General features: G+C 40.1%; 1 protein-coding gene across 1 annotated transcript; it reads left to right on the top strand.

The window, feature by feature from the left end:
• The first annotated feature begins 6106 nt into the window (after positions 1–6106).
• Positions 6107–22487, top strand: artnb (artemin b). The gene is made up of 4 exons (XM_077220759.1): positions 6107–6244; positions 19591–19683; positions 19806–19992; positions 20105–22487. The coding sequence occupies exons 2-4, from the start codon at positions 19630–19632 to the stop codon at positions 20575–20577; spliced, it is 714 nt and encodes a 237-aa protein (XP_077076874.1). The 5' UTR covers positions 6107–6244; positions 19591–19629; the 3' UTR covers positions 20578–22487.
• The last annotated feature ends 410 nt before the right edge of the window (positions 22488–22897 follow it).

The following is a 22897-nucleotide window of genomic DNA, read 5'->3' as shown; positions in this document are numbered from 1 at the left end:
GTCAGGACAGGGCGGAAGTGGAGGGCTGCCGTGGCAGTGGACGACGCAGAGTCAAGGCTACGGCAAAGGGTGTTGGTGGGTGCAGTGGCACATGGGAGAGCTGGCCTGGGAAGCAGAAGAACTCCTCGTTACGACAAGGCAGAAGGGAAAGAGAGGAGGTCCCTGATCCTGGAGGAAGTGCGTGCAGGAGTTGAGGAGAAGCGAGCTTGCCAGATGGCTGGGATGCGTCAACAGGGCGCCTGGACAAGATGGGAGCGAACAGTGGAGCGCAAAGTCACATGGACTGAGCTGTGGAAGGCTGAACCCCACAGGATAAAATTCCTGATCCAGGCGGTCTATGACGTGTTGCCAAGTCCATCCAACCTCTTCTCCTGGGGAAAAGTGGAGACACCAGCATGCCCCCTCTGCCAGAGGAGAGGAACGTTGGAACACATCCTGAGCTGCTGTCCAAAAGCCCTGGGTGAAAGGCGTTACCGCTGGCGGCATGACCAGGTCCTAAAAGCCGTAGCGGATTCTATCTGCAGTGGAATTAGCCACAGCAAGAGCCTTCGCCCAGTGAAGACCACAGCCTTTGTCAGAGCTGGGGAGAAGTCAACACCAGCTGCCCGGGGCACCTCCTCTGGCCTGTTGGCAACACCGCGCGACTGGGAGCTGGCAGTTGATCTGGGTAAGCAGCTGAAGTTTCCTGAAGCAGTTGCCATAACAACATTAAGGCCTGACATTATACTCACCTCAGAGGCCTCCAAGCAGGTAATCCTCTTAGAGTTAACAGTGCCTTGGGAGGACCATATTGAGGAGGCCAATGAAAGAAAAAGGGCAAAGTACTCTCAGCTTGTGGAGGGTTGCCGGAGCAATGGGTGGCGGGCAATATGCCAACCTGTCGAAGTGGGATGTCGAGGGTTTGTGGGCCATTCCCTCTGCAGGGCCTACAAAATGCTTGGCATCACAGGGGCGAGTCAGCGAAGGGCCATCAAGTTGGCCACTGATGCTGCAGAAGTAGCATCAAGGTGGCTGTGGATCAGGAGAGGAGAGGCATGGCGTGTAGGGTAGTAGCGCTACCTGGACATAAGCTGGGACTTGATCACCCCGGCTGGGTCGCCTAGGGGAGGGGGTCTGATTGTTGAAAGACCCGAAACCCCCCGTGATCCTAGGTTACATCACCGATGATATGTCCAGGTGCACCAGACGGTGTATCAAAAACCCACATTAGTTCATGTGTATATTCCTCATTGTCTAGTTTTGTTTGAGTTCTACACACTGTTACATTGACTTTCTCTTGTGTTGGATTATCGTTATGTTGGACTCTTTTTTTTTTGTTTAATACAATTCACAATGCATTTTACATTGCCTTTCTCTTGTTGGATTATCGTTATGTTGATTTTAAATGTCACAATTGTGACGTTACATCTCGCATTCGAGACTTTAAATATTGTAATTGCAACTTCATAACTAATAATGTGATTCTACATCTCACATTTGAGAATTTAACTAATAATGTGACTTAATATCTTGTAATTGCTTCTTCATAACTAATAATGTAACACTACATCTCACATTTGAGACTTTGACAATGTGACTTTAAATGTCACAATTGCAGCTTTTTTTACTATTATATTTACTAATAATTACTTTAAATCCTGTAATTGTGACTTTCTATGGAGAGGAGCTCAGCAAAACATGTTTACTCCATACGGTGCTCACTAGAGCCACCACCCCTGAATTGCGACTTTAATACTAATAATGTGACTACATCTGACATTTGAGGGGAATGTCACTTTAAATCTCAAAATTGCTATTTTACAGCTAATGATGTGACACTACATCTAACATTTGAGAATTTAATTTTCAAAAGTGACTTTAAATCTTGCAGTTGCGACTTTATAACTAATAATGTGACTGTATCTCATAATTTCTCGAAACTGTTGTGACTGTTATAACAAAGAGTGATTTAAAAATATATTTTCTTGTTTTACTCCGATACAGGCTTCCACATGAAACAGACCTGGTGTCTTGATTTTAATATATATATGTGTGTGTGTGTGTGTGTGTGTGTGTGTGTGTGTGTGTGTGTGTGTGTGTGTGTGTGTGTGTGTGTGTGTGTGTGTGTGTGTGTGTGTGTGTGTGTGTAACGCAGTTCAGATGTTATGGGAAGGAGGAGGCGGGAACCAGCAAACATTCAACAATTTTAATAATAAATAATTAATTAAACAAATACAAAAATGAAAGTAAAGACGACAGTCCCCTCACGGTCGACTGCCGCCACAAACAATAAAACAAAACAAAACATTAAATAAAATCCAGGCCTGACCTCTCTCGATCTTCACGATCGTCGCTCCTCCCATAAATGCTTCTGCTCCTCCTTGAGAGATACGAGACCGGTGCATCGAGCAGGTGTCGCTCATTAGTAACACCACCGGCCCACATATCCCCCTCACAGGCCGGGGAAACACCCGAAACGACGCTCTACCCTCGACCTCAACCTCGTCCCTCGTCCCGGAAACTCACTCCAGCGCACCGCCTCGAGCGTCCATGGCGACGGACTCTGCTCAGCCATGCTCGATGGCACTGCGGATTCCCCACAGCGGTGAGGGCTCTTTGGCAGCACGTTCCTCCTTCCCGGGTTTCGCCACCAGTGTAACGCAGTTCAGATGTTGTGGGAAGGAGGCGGGAATTGGCCAACATTCAACAATCTTTAATATCAAAAATAAAACAAATACAAAATGAAAGTAAAAGACAGCAGCCCCTCACGGATGACTGCTGTCACATATAACAAAACAAACACAAGTCCAGGCCTGGCCTCTCTCTATCTCCACTACTACTACTACTACTACTACTACTACTACTACTACTTATTCTACTACTGCTTCTTCTTCTTTAGGGTTTAATGGCGATTGGCAAACCAGTTTCTCTCTCTGTCTCCACTGTCGTCGTTCCTCCTTTTTTACCCTCACTCCTCCGTGAGCGATAAAAGACGGATGCGTCGCGCAGGTGGCACTCATTAGTAATCATGCCACTGGCCTCGTGCTATACTCTCTCACGGCCCTCTGCCTCGTCCTGCTCGCCACAATATATATTGATAATAGTTTGCAGGTGTTTTTGAGGATTTTCAGTAGGACAACCTTATGCTGCTTTAATGATCATGCTGAACCTGGAACTAAAAACTGAGCTGTGAGGGTAAATAGACTGCATGGCTTACATGCCGAGAGCATGGATGCTGTTGGGAGGGGATGCATGACAAGTGTTAGTTGTGTTTGTCATAGCTCAGTCACCCTTGATGGTATTTGAGCGGTTTGTTTACTGGGTGCCTGTATCTGTTGTTCATGTGCTCATGGGCTTAGCCGTGAGTACACACAGGACGTGTTCTTAAGCCCAACACAATAGTGCACGTTCACATTCATCACTCAAGCAAGACAGTCACATATTATGTCAAAGAAGGTGTGCGCTCATGGGCTCTTGAATTTTTATCTATATTACTATTACTATCTATATTTAGTGAATTATTTTTCATGCCAAGTTGTTCATTTTGATGCGCTGAAGATGTCTGTACATGTATTTTATGTTTTCTCTCATCAAGATATTGACATTTGGTGTCCTCCAGCTGATTAATAGCCAGTAATCAGCTCTTAAAAACATTGTAAGTAATAAACATTTACACTATAAAGAGCACAAATGAAACAGCAGCTGAGCACCGCCTCATGACATTTGAAAAACTGAATGTTCTAGCTTGGAAAATACCTAGAGTGCACCTGGTGAAACCCTGTGTGGGACATGCTGTGGTGCTCATGAAAAGGAACTTGGGAAAATCATGATGGCTACATAATCAGCAATGTTATCTGTTTAAATCAAATCGCCATCCATTGTGATTCAGGCAGGGTTACCTGAGGGGAAACCCTTGCAATGAGAGATTTCCCAATCAGTCTTTTTGAGCTTGAACTTTACACTGTTAATGGATCATATGTCGGACCAGTGGTGATTCACACTCCGCCATTCCTTACTCAGTTGTGTGTATTGTTGGTTTGGTCTATAAATAGAGCTCAGGAGAGCCTCCCAGAATTTGTTTTAATGTTTTGTGAAATTCTAAAGCAAGCAAGGCCCTGTTTGGCCAGTCTTTGTGCTTTGAGCTTGGTGTTTGTAGTAGAAGGAGTGCCAAAGTTAGTGCTTGTCTGTGGGCGGAGGGAACTCCACTGATGGACATTTGGGGAGCAGAGGGGAGCTTTCGCAGAGCAAGGGCCAGAGAGTTTTTCATATCTGCCCTCCATATAGATATATGTAGGCATATCAACAGTCAAAAGCAGCAGTGCATGGTCTTTGAAGCATTGTTTTGTTTAAATAAGTGTATAAGCTTGAGTTTGACTGCATGAAATATGATGAAAATCATGAAACTTGATATCTGACATTTAAATTTAACATTTAAAATGAGAGTTTATACAGGAACTGAATGACCTAAACTGACGGAATGAAACTGTGTAGTCTGTACTGACCCTTAGCTAAAAATTAGCCTTCTGTCATCATTTACTCACCCTTGATGTTGTTATGTGAGGGACTGACAGTCTCAGTCACCATTCACTTATGTTTCATTTTTTCCATAAGGTGAAGGTGAATGGCCATTCTGCCTAACATCTCATTTTGTGATCCACAGTCCACAGAAGAAAGGAATAACGAAACATGAGGGTGAGTAAATTATGACAGAATTTCTCTTTCTGGGTGTCCCTGTAAGTCATTTATTGGTACCTATGTCTTCCTTAATCATGATTAATTTTATTTTATGTACGTTTGTGCATCATAAAATCAACTTGTGCTCGGTATTAACTAAAATAGCCACGCTACCTGCGTGTAATAGGCTACGGGTTCCGAAGTCTTATGTTGTAGCTAATCTCACACGAGATGAAGAAACGTTTTAAATGAGTTTCTAGAGATTTATTTTATTTTATTTGTAGATTATTATGGTTATTATTATTTTTGTTGAATCGATTAGTTTATGATAATCTTCTGAGTCGCATTCAACATAGTAGCTATGAGTGGCTAACTAGTATGAAAAAAAAGATATATTTGGGTGGCACCATGAGCAAGAGAAGCGTCGAAGCGATCCTCACTTTACACACCGGGTGAAATGAGTGTTACTTTTTAATGTAATTAAATGTTTCACCGGACATATTTTTCATAATTTGTATGTTAAAACATTTCTGTTATGAAAGTGGGGGAAATAAGTGAATTTTGATGCGCGGTATTGGACGTTTAGGTAGCATTTTACAGAACAATATTTCATATAGGCTGGCTATACCCTTTTTTATATTTACAAACTACTAACAATAACAATGTGTAAACTGCTCCAGGAAATAATTAGATAAATTACACATTAAATAGCCTACATTGCTAAGATTAGGCTACACATGAATGTTCGTTCTTGCATTCGTAATTTGTATTCTATTGTAGTCTAATTTGTAGTCTAATGGAGTGATTAACATTTACATTTTCTTTTCATAAATAAGCATTGTTTGTAAAGTTTCGCATCTCGGCTGAGGAGGTTAATGAAAGCGTGATGGATGTTCTCTCACATTCACTTTCACAGACTGGGTAGCCTATATGGGATCACGAATCACAACTGTGATTAAAATCACATTAAGCCTATTGATTCAAATCACAGTTCGAGAGGCTTTTATTACCATTAGCCTATTATAATTCTCAAATGGGTCACTGTTGTTAATCATATTTCGAGCTGTTGTTAAGTTGGAGTTTGATTTTTGGAGAGTAGCTATTTCATATTAAAACTATCACCCTTTTCTTTATGTGGGAAAATGGGAAATTATGTTTTAATACAGATTAATAGGAAAACTAGATGTGGATCGATAGAAATAGCCTAACCAATGACTACCCCAATACTAAATAAATATTTAAATGACGACGAAATGTGCTATATTAGCTGTTGTTATTGTTACTAATATTATTTAAATCATTACTGTAGCTGCTAAGCTGGTCATGGAAAATTGGCTTTGATTTTCGTTCCTCTCAGGATCATCTCACAAGATGAAGAGAGAGAGAGGCTTGGCCACGGAGGGAGGCGCCTCTCAGTCTTCCTCTCCTTTGAAGAGTTTGTTGTCTCGCTTTTAGAGGAGGACATACCCGTGAGAAAGTCAGTTGCTTTACAGAGGCGCGTGTGGATTTTACTCGCGAAGACAAGCTGCCTACGAGAAGCGCGAGGCTGTAAGGATTTGGCACGCTCGCGCTCAAGCACTCCATACGCACGGTAACGCGCAAAACTTCAACTTCTTGACATATCGGCTGCCTTTGAATTCATAGAGTTATAGATTGTCAACGGCTTTGGATCAGACCCTCTGTAATATGTCCCCTCAGGCAATAAACATTAGACGGCTGGAGTGTAATTGAAACTTCTACTAGCCGGGTGTCATCAGGTGTGGTGTGAGAGGCATTGTAAGATACCTGTCATTCTGTTCTCGCACCCTGCTGAACTTATTCTTGAAAACAAACATGGTTTGGTTGGTCGTTTTTAATTTATATAGAGTGATTTGCAGTAGATATAGAGCTGCCATGGATAGTGGGAAACTGTGAAAATTGTTTTATTGGAAGCGAAAGGGATATTTTCAACAGCGTAAATAGTGAAAGATGGAGAACCTAAAAGGGACTTTTTCTTGTGGTTAAACGTTAAAATTTATTAAAATTAACACACTTCTCAAAAAAAAAATATTTTAAAGAAATCTGTTTTCTTGTTGCTGTTTGATTGACTTCATATAGCCTACTTACCTATTGTAAATAAATGTATGTAATTTTATGATTAAAAAGTTAAAAGTGCCTTAAATTTTCAAGTACAATCAACTTGGATGTTTAAGTCATTTCAGCTTAAATTACATTCAAATGACTTTAAAAAATGTGTTGAATCTTGTATAATAAAAAGTTGAAAATTACTTAACTTTTTTGATGAGTTAAAGCAATGTAAAAATATATGTTGTCATAACTTATTGATCACATCATTTTTTTATTGTGTACATTTCAGAGAAGCATATACGAGTTCCACATGTGAGCTGAACTCGATTTATTCAAATTATTTCAAATATCAGATTCCACTGAAGGCTTGGATTTCATTTTTTGTGCACTGATTTCCATTTTCAGGGCTGTCATTCTGGAATCTTTGCTTTCAGATCAGTCCTGGACTAACACCGCACCTACCTCAATGACATGTCCATGTGTGTTTTTGCATAGCTTACATGCTTTGTATTTTACTTTGCCTCACTATAGAGCAGTGGTTTTCATTTGTTTTCTTTGAGGACCCCGACACTGAACATATTGGATGTCTCCCTAATCTGACACACCAAATTCAAGTCAGCTAATAAGAAGTTGATATAATCAGGTGTTTTCAATAAAGGACACATCCAAAATGTGTCCTCCGAAACTACCATTGAGAACCAATCACATGGGAAGACAAAAAAAGCAACATACTTTTATTTTTTATCACGGATGAGGGTTTTTTTCTCCCTCCAATTCTTCGGTCACTCATGTGTTAGTTGACCTGGCTCTCACCTCTGAAGGTTTTACTTCTTCATGTCATATACTGATCTCTCAAACCCCCGGCGTAGATGTGGCACCTCCCTCCTTGTGTTTTCATGTGCACATTCCCGAAACTCAGCAGCATGGTAGGAAGGTTTAAATGATGACACATTCATACACTGGACATTGCTTCTGGCTTCTAGCGCAGCAAGACCTATCAAGAAGATAACTGGCATGAACAATAAATAAGCTGGGTTCCGAATGTGACAGAAATGTACAGGCATGTGTGTGAAGAAGAGATCATATTAGTGCTTTAGAGGAGAAGGTTGAGATATCTCACAGTGTCCTGCAACTCCACCACAGGCTCCACGTCCCTTGGCCTTAGCTGACCTGAGCTCATTCTCTCTAAGGGTCAGTGCAACTGTCTGTGTTCCATCTGAATGGGCCTCTGTGTCAGTTTATAGAAAATTCATCATGGTGCCAACCAGTGTGCAAATGATTCAATGGCTTTTAAGGGGGATTGGCTTTTGAAAAGGAATTTCAGGAAATGTTCAGGAAGGCGCAATCTGTTGAAGTTCATCACAAGCGAGCCACATGGTCATTTTGGAACCCCAAGGATAGTTAGCTAAATGGCAACTACCTAAAGACGTTTTAACGCTCTTTATTTTGTGGTATATTTAGAATCTATAATAAAGTGACAAATAATGACTTACTGATGGTGTGTCAGTCCTGTGATCTTATCTTTAAAGTGCTCGAGCGATTTACTGTTTCTAGTTACCTCCTTAGGTGAACGTGATTTCAAAAGAGGATATTTTGAAGTACTTTGGGGTCCAAAACAGCTTTCATTTTGTGGACAAAAAAAGTGTTCCATAGAACAAGGAAATTCATACAGGTTTGGAAAAACATGAGGACATTTTCATTTTGAGATTAATCATCCCTTTAAGACACCCCAACCTTTTATTTTGACCTATTTTTTGCCATTGGTATGATTATGCTTATCTTACACAATCTGGATATTCCACACAGTCTCCCCCTTGTAAAATAGATTGAACGTTCTCCCTCTTGTGGTTACCAAAAATGATTAGCAAAAGCTATTCATTTTGATGCATAGCTCCATTGTTGCATTCCTCATACTCTGCAGAGTTATAACACACAGTCTTTTTATACACTCTAATACAGAGCTCGTTCATTTGCCTTGATTGTGGCACGAAGAAAATCTGATTTTGTGATTGTTTATATCTTGACCCTCAGACTCAGTCACTCAGACTATTGCTCATACAATAAAACCAAATTGATAAATGCACACAAAAGTTTCACCAGGTCTGACCCTTGGTTTTCGCTTAATTGTTGGTGTTTTTGCCAGATGAAATGCATGTACGCTCAAGACTTCATTCATGACACTGATGAGGGATATTACCTTTTTCTCTTTATCTGAACATCTATTACCAAACTTTTGATAGCGAAGAATGTTAAGTGGACTTATTGTACACCCATGTTTGTGGCTGGAAGCAGTCTTTAATACAATAAGCTGTATTCTTCCGAAATTGCCAGGTCAGATGCATTAATCATGGTGGCGTCGGTGCCTTTGAAAGAGCGGGCCAGGTCATTACTCGAACCCTGTCTGGGGCTCAACTAGGCGACATGGAAACGCTTTGGATGTCGTTAGTTCATCCAGACACACTAATAGCTAGTTTTTCCCCCTCCCTGAGCTTAATTTGAACAAATGAGACGTGAGCTACAGTATAAAGGCCTATGAGGATGGGCTGGCCTCTGTAGCCTGAGCACTGCCTAGATTAAAATAATTACCTGTGGATTAATTTAGAAACCAAAAGTCTGCTAGAGCAGGGTTTAGGTGGTCTTTTACACAGGTCAATGGCTTAGGAAGTTGACTGAGTGCGTCGGATATGTATGTATATGATACGTGAATTCAGTGATGAAGCTTCTCTCTTTTAAGCCACCAACTCTTATCTCAAGGATAACTGTTCTGGCTTCCTTTTATAGAGTATTTGGTTGCTTAGTCTATCCCTCTCTTTCTTTCTCTCTCTTTAGAGGTCGCTGTGACTGCTCAGGCTAAGCCTCGGGAGGGAAATACTATCTTCCCCATTACCCTCTCTTCCCTAATTTATTCCCATTTAAGGACTTGTTCATCCAAGTGTTCTCGCTCTGTCAGTCCCTTTTAAATGTAGTTAATCTGGCTGTATTTGGTTATCAAAGCAAAAGGCAAGACACTTTAATGAAGAGAAGGTAAAGCTGTTGTTCAGGATGGGTTTCAGACAGGAAACGACATTAGCTACTGCATCTGAACTGATAGGCACAGACTTTACGAATCTGGACTATAAAATTTGTTCTCTAATAATCTTGCAGCTCAAATTTATGACTTGGTGCCACTGCTGGCTGTCAGCTCAGATCATCTGCTCAGAGTTGCAATGCTGACCCACTTTATACGGGTCCTTCGTATAAAATCTGCCTGTTAACAATGTTTTGCCAGGTGAATGATAGCTGATTTTCTTTAGATCTAGAAAAACATTACTAATGTATACATTTTTAGCAAATTTGTAACGGGTGTATAGTAGATCATAAATAAAGGAGGACAGATTTTTCTGCCGAGCATCAAGTAGAAAGACTTACTGATACTGTTACTGATCATTATTGAAGAAAACCAACAGTAATTATCACTGATCATCAGGTTGAGTATCAAACACATTCTTCTCATTTGAAAATCAAATTTGTTTTGTTCTTTAGATTAAGCAAAGTAAGGTTTAAAGTATGGATGCCCTGATATTAAAAATGTTGGCCAATACCGAAAAGCTGATAGTTGTTTTGATGTTATGGATGATGATACATGGCAGGCCAATATTAAGATTCTGGGGTCTACTTTATATTAAGTGTCTTTAACTACTATGTAGTATAATTTAATACAGTGGATACAATACACTTATCCTGTACCTATGTTTTAGGTTATACTTGGGCTAAAAAAAATACCTGCCTGTAATTACATCTGTAATTTCTGCAGTTACATTTATAGTTAGTTACATTGTTGACCTTAACCCAACCTTAAACCTAACAATACAACCAAACCTGTTCCTAACCTTACCCATAGCCCACCTCACTAGCAGCAAAAGTCATTTGGAATACCACATGAACACAATAAGTACATTGTTTCAGACTATTTCAGTACATAGTAAAGTGGGACCAAATTCTGTACGGTTTCGTGTTAATAAACTAAAATATATATTTTTTTAATGCTACAAGTGATTTAAGGCATCACAACTTTATAATGTACAGTATGAAAAATTGCCATTTATGTTTGCCAAATTTAGCAGTGTTATTAATTTATTAGCGTTCTTTAAAGATTATCTTTAAATGTAAAGTTCACTTAAAAAAGAAAATTCTGTCATCATTTACTCATCCTCAAGTTCTTGCAAACCTGTATGAATTTTCTTCTTCTGCTGAACACAACAGAAGATATTTTGTAGAATTTTTGTAATCAAATAGTTGTTGGACCCCATCGACATCCATAGTCGATAATACAATACTATGGAAGTCAGTGGGATACATCAACTGTCTGATTACTGACATTCTTCAAAATATCTTCTCTTGTGTTTAGCTGAAGAAAGAAATTCATACAGGTTTGCAAGAACTTGAGGGTGAGTAAATGATGCCAGAATTTTCTTTTTTAAGTTAACTTTTCTGTGAGCCATAGATTTCTGCAAAGTTAATCTAAATGTAAAAACAGAGGAAATGAGGACAAATGAGTGATCAATACCAGGGAATAGGCAATATGTTAATGCCATATCCTCCATCTCTACTTTAAATAAACTATGCTTAGTTAAATAATTTTAGATAATTTTAGAACAAAACTATTTTGAGGCGTTTGAAATGCATGACTGGGTTAGATGCTTGAGAGTGTTTTTGGTAAAAGACTGAATAATTTGAACAGACATCAGAACATGTTGGGAGGCTGGAATGTAGTAGTTTTAAAAATTGGATGATAAATAATGATAATAACAATGGTAAAATAATTATCCTAATCTGAGCCATTTGTATTGTGATAATTGTGCGTGCATTCACGCACGCTTGTAGGTGCCTGAGCGAGCTGTTTGTGTGGTCCAGGTCTGCGCCTCAGTCGAGGTTCCGAAGGGGAAGGGACGCGCTCTTGAGCTCCGTCCGACAGGCTCGTGATGCAGCCGTGTGGTGTGGAATGCAAACAGTGGCCACTGCATTTGCGTAGTAAAAATAAAGCCTACCAACCAACCTGCCTCTTTTGTCAAGGCTCACAGCCTCTAACTCGAACACTGCTGATTTCATTGCTGATGTACCGTGAATTCAGGAATTTTGTGCCGTAAGAAGTCAAAAGGGAACGACCCAGGACGTGCTCACATCACTGATGTTGATTTGACTGTATCATTATTGTGTCGACAAATTGAACTAATTAAAAGGTCTTTTCAGATTAATCTGATTAAAAGAGACCTTCTAATTTAAAAAAATAGGTTCTAGAAGGTTTTTTTTCACAGCGATGCCATAGAAGAACCATTTTTGGAACTTTGGAACCTTTCAGCGATCTGTTCTTAAGAAGAACCTTTTTCTTTCTTAATGTAAAGAATATTTAAAAAATCTAAAGAAGCTTTTTCCACTATAATGAAGCTTTTGTGAAATGGAAAGGTTCCATTGAGGTTATATAGGTTCTATATAGAACCATTGATACCAATAAAGATCCTGTATTTTTTGAGAATTTTCTTAAATTGAGGACCCTTGTGTTAGGTTTGCTGTACTGTGTGCATTTTTTGCGTTTGCTGTTCAAGTATGTTCTTCCATTACACGCAATAATCTATGGATATGAGTAAGCTGTACTAGACTACGAGTCTTTCTAAGAGAGAAACTGAAAGCAGCAGAGACCTGAATGATGGATCTTAGCAATTAGTGGAAGTTGTTTTTGCTATCATGTTCACTCAATGACATGAATGGTGGTCTGAAAACCACATGTGTTCACAATCCAATAATCAGTCTGTTTTTTCCCCTTGGATCCTGGAACAAAAGAGTAAAGGGTTTCAAACAGGTAATGCTGGTTTTATTGGCAGCGTACGCTCTCTCTTCACCTCTCCAGTGGCTGGACTCTGACAGTAATGAGAACTTACCTTTTGCCAGAGAAGGATTATTGAATTATACGCTTGGATGTCACGCACTCAGACATGCTGCGATTGAACTCAAGTTCTGGAGCATAAGCACATTAAAATGTCATAAAACCAGTGTCTCGGATATCTGCAAATAGCCAAAATGCAGTCCGTTGTAACAGGTCCAATACATTATATACAGGGTGTATGTAATAAGTACTGTTAGAAGGAAAGACCTATGAACTTGAAAGGACATGCATGCTGCCTGCTCTTTGCATGTGCCAATTGGAGATTGAGGCCGATGAGTTTAGCGAGCCTGAGGGAACACGGATAGATATATTACACGCACCTCACGGCTGAAGTTCACACCCCCGGATAAAAGCGTGTCTGGCAATGATCAAGCAGGCCAGGCTGGTGAAGTGTACTTTGCATCTCTGCTTTCACCAGGTGTCTTTTATTGGCTGGCTGATTTAGTGTGGCCTATCCCACACCACTGCTCCTCATCATTAATGACAGGTAGACCTGGCACATCAAACACCTCTAATGGTTCTGTCCGAGATGGAAGGGGGACAGTGAAATAACACAGGGGTTCTCTCTTGAGACTCGCTTATGCGCCAACTTGAGTGCAGTCTAGACAGATTAAGGCTCAAATTCCAGGAAAAAATGATCATGTCAGCTTTTACTTTTAAACATCATAATTAACAAATCATTTGCTTAATCATGTATATTCATGATATAGATTTTCCAGTGCACATCACAAAAGTCAACACCCTCATAACAGCTCTAAAATGACAGACCCTCATTTGCATCTGTCATCACGACTGAGGAGTTTGCATCCCAGACATCCCACCTCTCCCGTAAGGTCCGGGAGTCTCCCACATCTTGATATACAATATCCTTATATTATATGCAATATCCCTGAAACCTGCTGTTCAAAAGTTGTCAGCCAAGAACACTTATGTTGGGATACCCTCGGTCACGAGGCATGTTATGCAGCTTACACAAATGAATATAATATTAGTTTATAATGTAATTTTTCATTTCACGGGTTAGGGGGGCGGTGTAGTCCCATCTCCCGGAAATTAGTTTCTGCAGGGGGAAATGTCAAGCATCCACGTTAGTCACAGTGACGCCACTGTGATACTCCCGTATTCTTTAACGGTGGCATGTAAGTGCCCGAGGGCAGGTTGTTGTGCGTTTGAAGCATGCCTTTAATCAATGAGTCCCAGCACAGAGGCCGTCAGAACCGCTCTGCAGTTCCTCAAGAGTGCAGCCGCATGGTCCCGTCCCTCAGGCACAGCTCACATGTTAACAAGAGGCACAGAGCGACTGGCCAACAAAGACACTGCTTAGGGCACTTAAACACAACCAGGTGCACCTCTAGTGGTGGGTGTGAGGGACTGTGGAAGATGCTTCTCACTGCATAGGAAGACTTGGACGGTTTGGGTCAGTGTGGGTTTGCACTTCAACCACACTCTCTTGAGTTTGTGTGCTTTGAGGACCGTGTGGTCTTGCCGAACCAAATCTGAAACCAAATCTAGAGGGTTCTTATGTCTCATTTGTAAAGATGTAAATAAGTTGCCTTAAAGTAAATCGGTTTTGATTCGGTTTTAATTATATTCATTGATTTGATATTCATTGAAGAGCTTAAAAGGTTGTTTGCACAAAGACAGGTTTTAGAAATTGTCAGTTCACACAGGATAAAGAAAAGTCAGTAAGAGATTATTACATGTGCTTGTTAATTAGTGTTGGGCTTCATTTTTGTTCATTTAAAAATGCTGAATCTACAGCATGAACAGTGTAGTGCAGGGGTGTCAAACTCAGCTCCTGGAGTTCAAATCCTGCTCCAAAACACACTCCTGTAGTATTCAAATAAGTCTAAAAGACTTGATGAGCTGGAACAGGTGCGTTTAATTAGGGCTGAAGCTAAACTGTGGCTGCGGCTATACGGGAACAGGGTTTGACACCCCTGGTGGAGTGCAACCAAAAGAATGACTCTTATTAGTCAATTTGTGAAACAAGCAAAGCAAGTCTGAAGTCTGAAGTCTGAAACATAAATGTCTATGTGGTGTGTTAATATGCTTTAAGACAAACCATGTACAAATTCATAAGTCAACATGATTGGTGATTATTTTCTCCTTAAAACTGCAGCGAACAACAGACAGTCCCAAAAACACGGTTTGAAATCGCTGGTGTTTCTGACGCCACACACTACCTTGTAACCAATCACATCAACGAGTCTCTGAGCTGGTGTGAGTAAGTGGAGGCGGGGCTAATTTGCATATTCATAGAACTGTGTGTACTAAATAAGGCAAGGGTGTTGTTACATTCAAGTTATTTTAAGACATTAAAAAAATTTACAATAGATTTAACATAAAACAAACTTTTAAATATGTAATTTTGGTAATCAAATATGAGTTTTAAGGGATACAATTATTGACCACAGGGGGACTTTAAGTGAATCTAACACAAATTTCAACTAACTCTTGAGACCTAAATTTCCTAACTGGTTGTTCACATGACATTTAAAAATGAACACTGAGATTTGTTATAAGTATTTTATGAAAAATAATGAGAATTTTTTTTAGTTTTTTTTGGCTTATAGATTTTAAAGTACACAATAATTCGAGTATTTATTCTGATTCAAGGGGAATCAGAATGCCAAATCCTGACTGACGAGAGGAGGAGCTGGGGATGGAGGAGGGTAATTAGCTCCTGAGAAACGCAATAGCTGCTGATAACACTGAAGGATCTTATATATGTATTATAGGCGTCGTATTCCTATAGGTAGACGTGGATCAGCTGAGAGTCAGCTGATGCGAGCTTGACTAATGTGACCTACCAGAACTGACGCTACCCTTGATTTATATGAACTCTAAACTTTACAATCTGATTCCCATATTAATTTAAATGGACATTTATGTATTCTGAACAAAACTTCAGTGCATGTGTAGTGCCCAGTTGCTGCTTACAGAACCAGAGAAAACCAGTGCAATAATTTTAATGGAGCTACCGTGAATTTAACTGTCATTTTGATTTGCACCGACCTTTTTTTTAAAAGATGAAAGAAGAAAATAAACATAGGCACATTCTTAAGTCATTTAATATATGTAAATATATGCATCACAACACTGCGTGTGCCCGAGGCACTTTTGCTATTGATCGTATTATTTCAGGTCTACGCCAACTCTTCCAGTCCAATTGAAATTTCATCCGAGCTCACTCAGATTAATCGACTGGCTTAAGTCGAAAAAGAGCCCGCCTCTAAGTCTCAATCAGCTCCCTAGTTCAGTAGTCAAGGCACTGATCAGGTTGTCAGCCATTTCAAGGGCTGTCTCAATTGCAAAATCCTTCTAGTGCACTAAAACATTTGCACTAAAAAGTCCCACAATGAACTATAAAAACCAGGGAGCATCAATGCTCACTAGGCTCCCTAAACGGAAGTTCTGAAGTGCAAAACATAAATCACTACATAATGACACGCAATAATGTTTTTTAAAATACAAACTATTATTTGATTATATTTCAGCATAGACATACATTGCTAAACAGGAAATGAACAATCTAGCTAACCTATAGCCCTATAATTTATTTGCGGCTGAAAAGTTGCACTAACAAGCAAAGTTTTATCATAATGTACTTTAAATAAAATTAAAATTAATGTCAGAAATATATCAGTTCTGCTGTTGTTCATAAATACCTGTAGTGATGTTCTACAATGAGGACGTTGCCATGTCGTTCGAAAATAGAGTCATCAGTCAATGTGTGGTGAGCCAGGGTCCTTACTGTCCTTGCGACTGCCTGAATCTGTGTACACGGGAACTGATTGAGATATTCTCCCTCAATCTATTTCATATCTCAATCTATCTCATAGATTGAGATATCACCCTCTGTGATAGTCTGCATCCTGCATATGGCTCAATCCCTCATTCAATGTATGTTTATTGGATTTTCACCCATTTTTGTGCCTGCCAAGTGATTAGAACAGTTTTGATTTGCTTGATTTGACATATCTTTCATATCTGTAGCATAAACTGTACGGGACAGGTTATGCACCGAAGCTGAATTCTTAGGGCTGGAACTGGAAGTTTAGAATAAACCCCTGACGTAGTGTGAGCAATAATAATAGTGATGCCTGCCTTTATCGGGAGCCGTTAACTAATAATTTGCATAGTAAGTGTGAATTTGTTGTGTCATAAACCATTTTCAATGCGTATCTGGCTGTAAAGGCCTGCTGTGCGTTTGAGAGGCAGGTAGTGCTCTTATCATAACCTCTGGCCTGCACCCCCAGCATGCCAGCTCAGCTTACAGGAAGCAGTGAGGTGGGGGGTCGTCAGGGAACGAGAGGCCAAGGGGCTTATTTAGAAACTGACAGCACAAAATGAGCTGCACAGACCCCGAGTGCAGACCAACCAGAATGCCAGATTGCACTTCCGTAGTCTACAATGGATAAGTTTCCGAATTCTTGTGGTGGAGCTGGTCTTGTTTCTCTGTAGGTGTCTGATATTGATTTGCTTGTTACGGTCAGCCTGGATATTCTGCACTGGGTTTATACATTCAGCTGGATAGAAGCTGAAGAGTGAAGGAGGGAAGCCAGCCAGACTGTAAGAATGATTGTTGTGGTCAGGAAAACAGATGTGTACGCTCACAGAGTCACAGCCATAACACTCATACACACGCACGCAAACCATTTATAAACAAACAATCACATATGCAGCTCAGGGCGTATGCTTTTATGTCACTTATGATCAAAGCAATTATGGCGGTTTAGATGAAGTGCCGCATATTTAATGAGGTTTCGGATATGTATACAATTATAATTAGAAAATCATCAGAATACAATAAATCCTTGCGCATAAACAACACTTCGATTTTAATGCAACACATGCAGGAGTTAGAAGGATGGTCGAAGTCACATTTCAATGGGAATCCATGCCGTAAACCCTCTTGACAGCATGTCCACATTCATCTCTGGTCATATGTGGTCTTTCTCAGCTGAAGCCGGCCTCCAGAGACACCATAAATATGTCCTGAAGCTGTTGAAACCGGGTTCATATTTATTTGGCTGGATTTAGAAGACATAAATTCTACATTTGCCTTAAGCAGCCAATAAACCAAGATGACTGAAGATCTTAAGATACAGCATTAGACACTTTTAATGCTCCTGAGGAGCACATGAGATACTACTCTTTAGTTTTATTTTTTGCCATTAAAGATTTATTCTGTATATCATTCTAAAGTACTTTTGTCCAAAGGTGAGCTTTTGAGTAGATCAGGAGTCTGGATGATTTGTCTTGAATGGCTTCCAACTGCATGAGAAAAGATCTTCTGACCCTTAAAACTTTACGATGACATTTCTTTAACATTATGAGAGTCATCGCAAATGATGCAGAAAGAACAGAACAGGTGTGTGTCCGGCCCCCATTAATGTGATTTAAAATTAGATTATGCCTTATATTTCCTAAATACTTCCATAATGCAGGCTTGAAGGGATAGTTTCACCGAGAAATGAAAAATCTTTCCCCACCTGTATGGCTTGTTTTCTTCATTTGAACACCAAATAAGATAAAATGAAATTGGATTGGGAGCAAGGTCAGTCGTCTTTACCATACACATTAAAAGTATAGAAAAGAGCATCTTAGAAATGATCCTTTAGGAATTAACTATATTAGTACCATATTGGTTATTTGCCAATATTAGAGATTTAAATTGGATATTTAATTGTGCCTGCTCATTTCCCCTAACTTTACATTTACTGCCATCTAACACTTGAAGTTAATTACTCACAAGTTAAATGTAATGCTTAGCAAATCTAACATTTTTCAGACTGTACATTATAACGTTGTGATGCCTAAATTCCCTGGTAGAATTTCAAATGGGTGATTTTACTTTTTTTCTTTGATAAAGCCAAAATTGTAGAATTTTTATATCTGCCATTTGTTTATTTTAGTATACAGTTCTGTAAATAATAAAACTATGATAAATAATGTTGGCTCATAAATATATCACCCTTAATCTATTGGCAAAATCCTATGCTCTTCAACAAACTTATTTTATGTTTCAAAAAAGAAAGTATAACACAATATGCACAATAGCTTGTTGTTATTGTTCACATCTCTAACACGAACATGTTGTGTCTAATAACACCCTGTAAACATGCTAAAATTAAGGCACATCCTTTTGTGGCTAACTGCTTTATTATGAGTTAATTCTTGTAAATTGGGCTTAAGTGTGCCATCAGTTCATTTCCTCTGGAGCGGATCTCTCAGAGGTTAGCAAGAGAAAGGAATCCAGCCTCAGTCATCTCTACACAACTGGAACGCTATAAAACTATGCCAAAATATAAGCACAGCATACTCTTCTGTGCTGCCTGCCATCCCTTTTCCCCTAGCAAATAATTGGTCTGTCCTCATCAATCATTTTCTGGTTGCCGTGTTTGACTGAGTCCTGCTGTTTGAATGGTGTTAACTGAGACACTGTGCCCCGTTCCTGACCCTGATATAAATCAAAGCCCCCAGCACAGGTTACACAGTCACACACTGCAGTGAGTCAATAAACATCTGCATTGCTCAGAGTTCTTATCAACCTCTCTGTATCTCTGTGGCCTGTAGGACCCCCTGAGATCACGAGGCTCCTTCTACATGCTGCAATCTAACCACATCAAGAATGCTTTTGACAGAGTTTGCTTCAAGGCAGTTTATTTGATGGACAACGGCTCTTTTTAACACTGTAGCTTTGTCCGCAGGCAAGTCAGCACCGGTCGTGCTCAGAGATCGCACTGGTCTCTCTCTATAACAACAATGAGCATGTTTCTAAAGGCATTATGACCGTGATGAATGGGACACCTTTGATTATACGTTTGTATGCATCTGTGTGTGTCACCCGCATGTTGCGCTCTGGAGTTTACATTACCTGCCTTGGTACTTGTATAACTGTAGCTCACTGTATAATAAAGCCATTCTTTGTTCTTTCCATGCAGGTGGGAGTTTTGGGGTGGCCGAGGAGTTGGATCAGTGCAATGCCAGCCATGCCATCAGTCACAAACGCACCATGTCACAGGAAACGCTGGCAGGTGTGTATAAATGGGCAAATTCTTTGCTACGACATCCATTGATTCAAGTAACCTGAAGATGCTCTAATTACTGTGAAAAATTGTCCTTTCATTTGCCATCCACCTTTGCTTTGTTTGCTCAGGTGCTTGTATGGGTTGTGATGTCTCTACTGCCGCTAGTGACAGGAGGCAGGTCGCGTTTTCGAGCAGAATCCGAAGCTGTGGTGGGATTTGCTGGTGCTGGGGTGGAGGAGCCGCCTTTAGAACCTTTTCCAAACGTTGAGGAAGAGTTTGAGGAGGGCAGTGACTCCCCGTGGCACGGCCTGTTTGGTGAGTCGGATATCTGGGAATCATTTCTACAATTAATCAATAAGGAATTATTCAGGCCTGAATCGGGTGATAAACGTCTCTTTCTTTTTGTCCGTTTCCATCTCTCCCGCAGAGCCATCTGTTCTCGTCGAGGACGACCAGCAGCCAGCACGATGGGAACGCTCCCCCCGCTCACCGGATACCTCTGATTTACAGACCAAAGGAGTGCGCAAGAAAAAGAAGAAAAAAGAGAAGGAGGAAAAGAAAAAGAAAGAAAAGAGCAGCAGAGGACGGCAGAGCAGTCGGGACTGTCGCGTGGAGAAACGTGAGATGCGCGTACGGGACCTGGGCATGGGCTTCGACTCGGACGAGATTGTCCTCTTCAAGTTCTGCGTCGGGTCCTGCCAGAGGTCTCGTGGGAATTACGACTTGGCTCTGCGCACTCTGCTGGCCAACGGTAGTCTGCCGAAGCGCACCGCTAGAAAGGTTAGTGCACACCCTTGCTGCCGCCCCACGGGCTATGAACCGGTCTCCTTCATGGATGCTGCGACAACCTGGCGAACCATCAAGTCCCTCTCCGCAGCAAACTGTGAGTGCGTGGGATGATGAGAGATGAATGAGGGGAAGTGGAGCGTGACCTGAAGAAATTGTGCAATGGTCAAACAGAGGAAAGGAGGAATCGGAAAGCCTCCTGGGCCGCGGCTACAGAACGAGGTCGGGCGGGTTGGCCGTGGTGAAACACTGTGAGGGAATCTGGTTTGGCTGTAAGTGATTCAGAACAGCCTGTTCTCGACAGCCCACGCCTCAACAGAAAAGCTTGAATGGTGTTAGAATATGATTTGACCATGTCGACAAGAGACTCTTTGGACTCAACATGGAGAGAGTTTGCGGATGGAAGAACTGCAACTTTGGATCGTCCATCTGAATGGCTCTATAAACAAAAACTACATGTTATAACTCAACGAGCATTTGCTTACTAGGAGTTTCATCAGACTTGGATACAGAACGAAACCCTGTTTCATTTGTCAGACTCATTTGTTGATCCTGGATGCCAGTGCCCATTTTCCTGGCCTTCAATCTGGCATGTAATATATCAGCCAGATTAGCAACATTTGGATCGTTCATTAACAGCATATTAATGGTGTAATTACAATGTAATTGAACAAACATATGCAGAGTATTATTAAAAGTTGAGCCCATAGAAAACACACAGGCCAGTTAGTATTTACCTTTCAGCTGGAAGCGCTGAAGGTTTATTGTATTTGCAGTAGGATTTCCATTCCTAGGGACTTTTCCAGGACTGATATGAACTATTTTTCTATCTTACATTTTTAATCCTTTTTAATACCATAAATAAAGTAAGAGGTATTAAAAGGGTTTGTGTTCTATAAGGCCAGGTTTTTATATAGAAAGTTGATGAAAGATAAATATAAAGTGAATAAAATCTAAAAATACAAAAGAATATTTGATACTTAACCAATAGGGGCTGTCTAGTCCAGTAGTACAATGAATCGTTTTTTTTATTATTTATTTATGATGGTACATCAAATATTAATATACAAAGTAGATATGATATAAAAATTGTCAAACTGTGTGAAAAGATAGCTGAATTCAGCTAAATACTGAGCTAAAAGTCCGTTCTTGATACATCTTACCTGACATTTTTAGCATTTATATGTTTATATGTAGTAATAAAATGACATTGATTGCACCGTAGAGTGTGATGTGTACCAGACTGTGCTTTAGCAGGCTCATTAGCGTTCTCTTTTATCAACACAGATGATGACCACAATGCATTTGTCATTGTTTATCATTTTGTTACCAAATGGATGCCATGCATCCCTTAACATTTACTGTACACCTAACAGATATCATATTTATTTTTTCATTTAAGTTATTTATTTATTACTATGTCTACACAAGTGTCTTGTGGATGTTTATATTTATTGTTTATACCTTGGCCTGTGTTCTTCAATCCCTGTCATCTCATGATGAACCAGCATGGATAACAACAAGGCTTTGAAAAACAAAGTCAGCTGCAAAATATCACGGTTGCGGAAAAACTGAGCTATTTAACCCAGATATTTTCATGGAGTAGGAAGAACTTGTAGATAACTTTGTCATGATCTGTTGAGTGATTTCATTGGGTGCTTTTTTTGTGTCCTCCAAGGGTTATAAAATTCTCAGAGCACTTACTGGGAAGTCTCAGATTCAATTTATGAAAAGGAAATTAAAATAGTTTTCTTCCAAAAGGATAAGGGGGAAAGGATTGTGTTCTGACGAGTCCATCTGTCTGCCCAATCTGCTGACCTTAAGAGTCTTGATGTTGTATTCAGTTTCAATATTAAAAGCTGCTCCAAAAATATTGTTTTAAAAAGCTGATAACAATAAATGGCTTTGCTTCAGTATTTTACATGTTTTATTTATCAATTATAATTGTTGTTGTTGGCAAAGTTACACTTTATTTTTGTACTTCATATTTTCTGTATAGGAATAAAGCTGTTTATACATAATGTGAATTAAGATTCTTGTCCTTTCATTTAGGTGCAGCAGCAAACACTCTAAGGGTCTTACATCTTTCTGCAAACTCTTCCAAGAGAGATTAAGTCTGGGTATATAGCATATGCGATTTTATTTGTATGCTTCCATGTTAACTCTATGTGTATTAAACACCTTAAAATCGTCAAAAAGTTCATCCGCACCACAGAGCTTTTCCCTCCATTGACCTCTTGTCTCAGTTCGGCTAATGGCAATCATCAGGTAGTCAGGTAGACTGCTTGGAGACATGTATGTACATTACAGCACCATTAGGCCCTAGGTGAACCTCTCATCTGCTAAAGTGCAAAGAACGTTTCCATCTGTTGTCGGGCTGCTAATGAGCGCAGCCCTCACAGACTGGCCTGGCTGTGGCTCAGGGGCCTCTGTG

Source organism: Siphateles boraxobius, unplaced genomic scaffold, assembly GCF_051911475.1.
Source record: "Siphateles boraxobius isolate OS27281-9 unplaced genomic scaffold, OSU_SipBor_1 1, whole genome shotgun sequence".
Lineage (NCBI taxonomy): Eukaryota > Metazoa > Chordata > Actinopteri > Cypriniformes > Leuciscidae > Siphateles > Siphateles boraxobius.
This window is presented reverse-complemented; position numbering and strand designations above follow the sequence as displayed.

Bases quoted from the DNA above. Each gene is read 5' to 3' on its own strand.
- artnb (XM_077220759.1), top strand. From the start codon at position 19,630: ATGCCAGCCATGCCATCAGTCACAAACGCACCATGTCACAGGAAACGC. The intron at 19,684-19,805 runs GTGTGTATAAAT...TTGTTTGCTCAG, and splicing joins GTCACAGGAAACGCTGGCAG to GTGCTTGTATGGGTTGTGAT. The intron at 19,993-20,104 runs GTGAGTCGGATA...TCTCTCCCGCAG, and splicing joins CCCGTGGCACGGCCTGTTTG to AGCCATCTGTTCTCGTCGAG.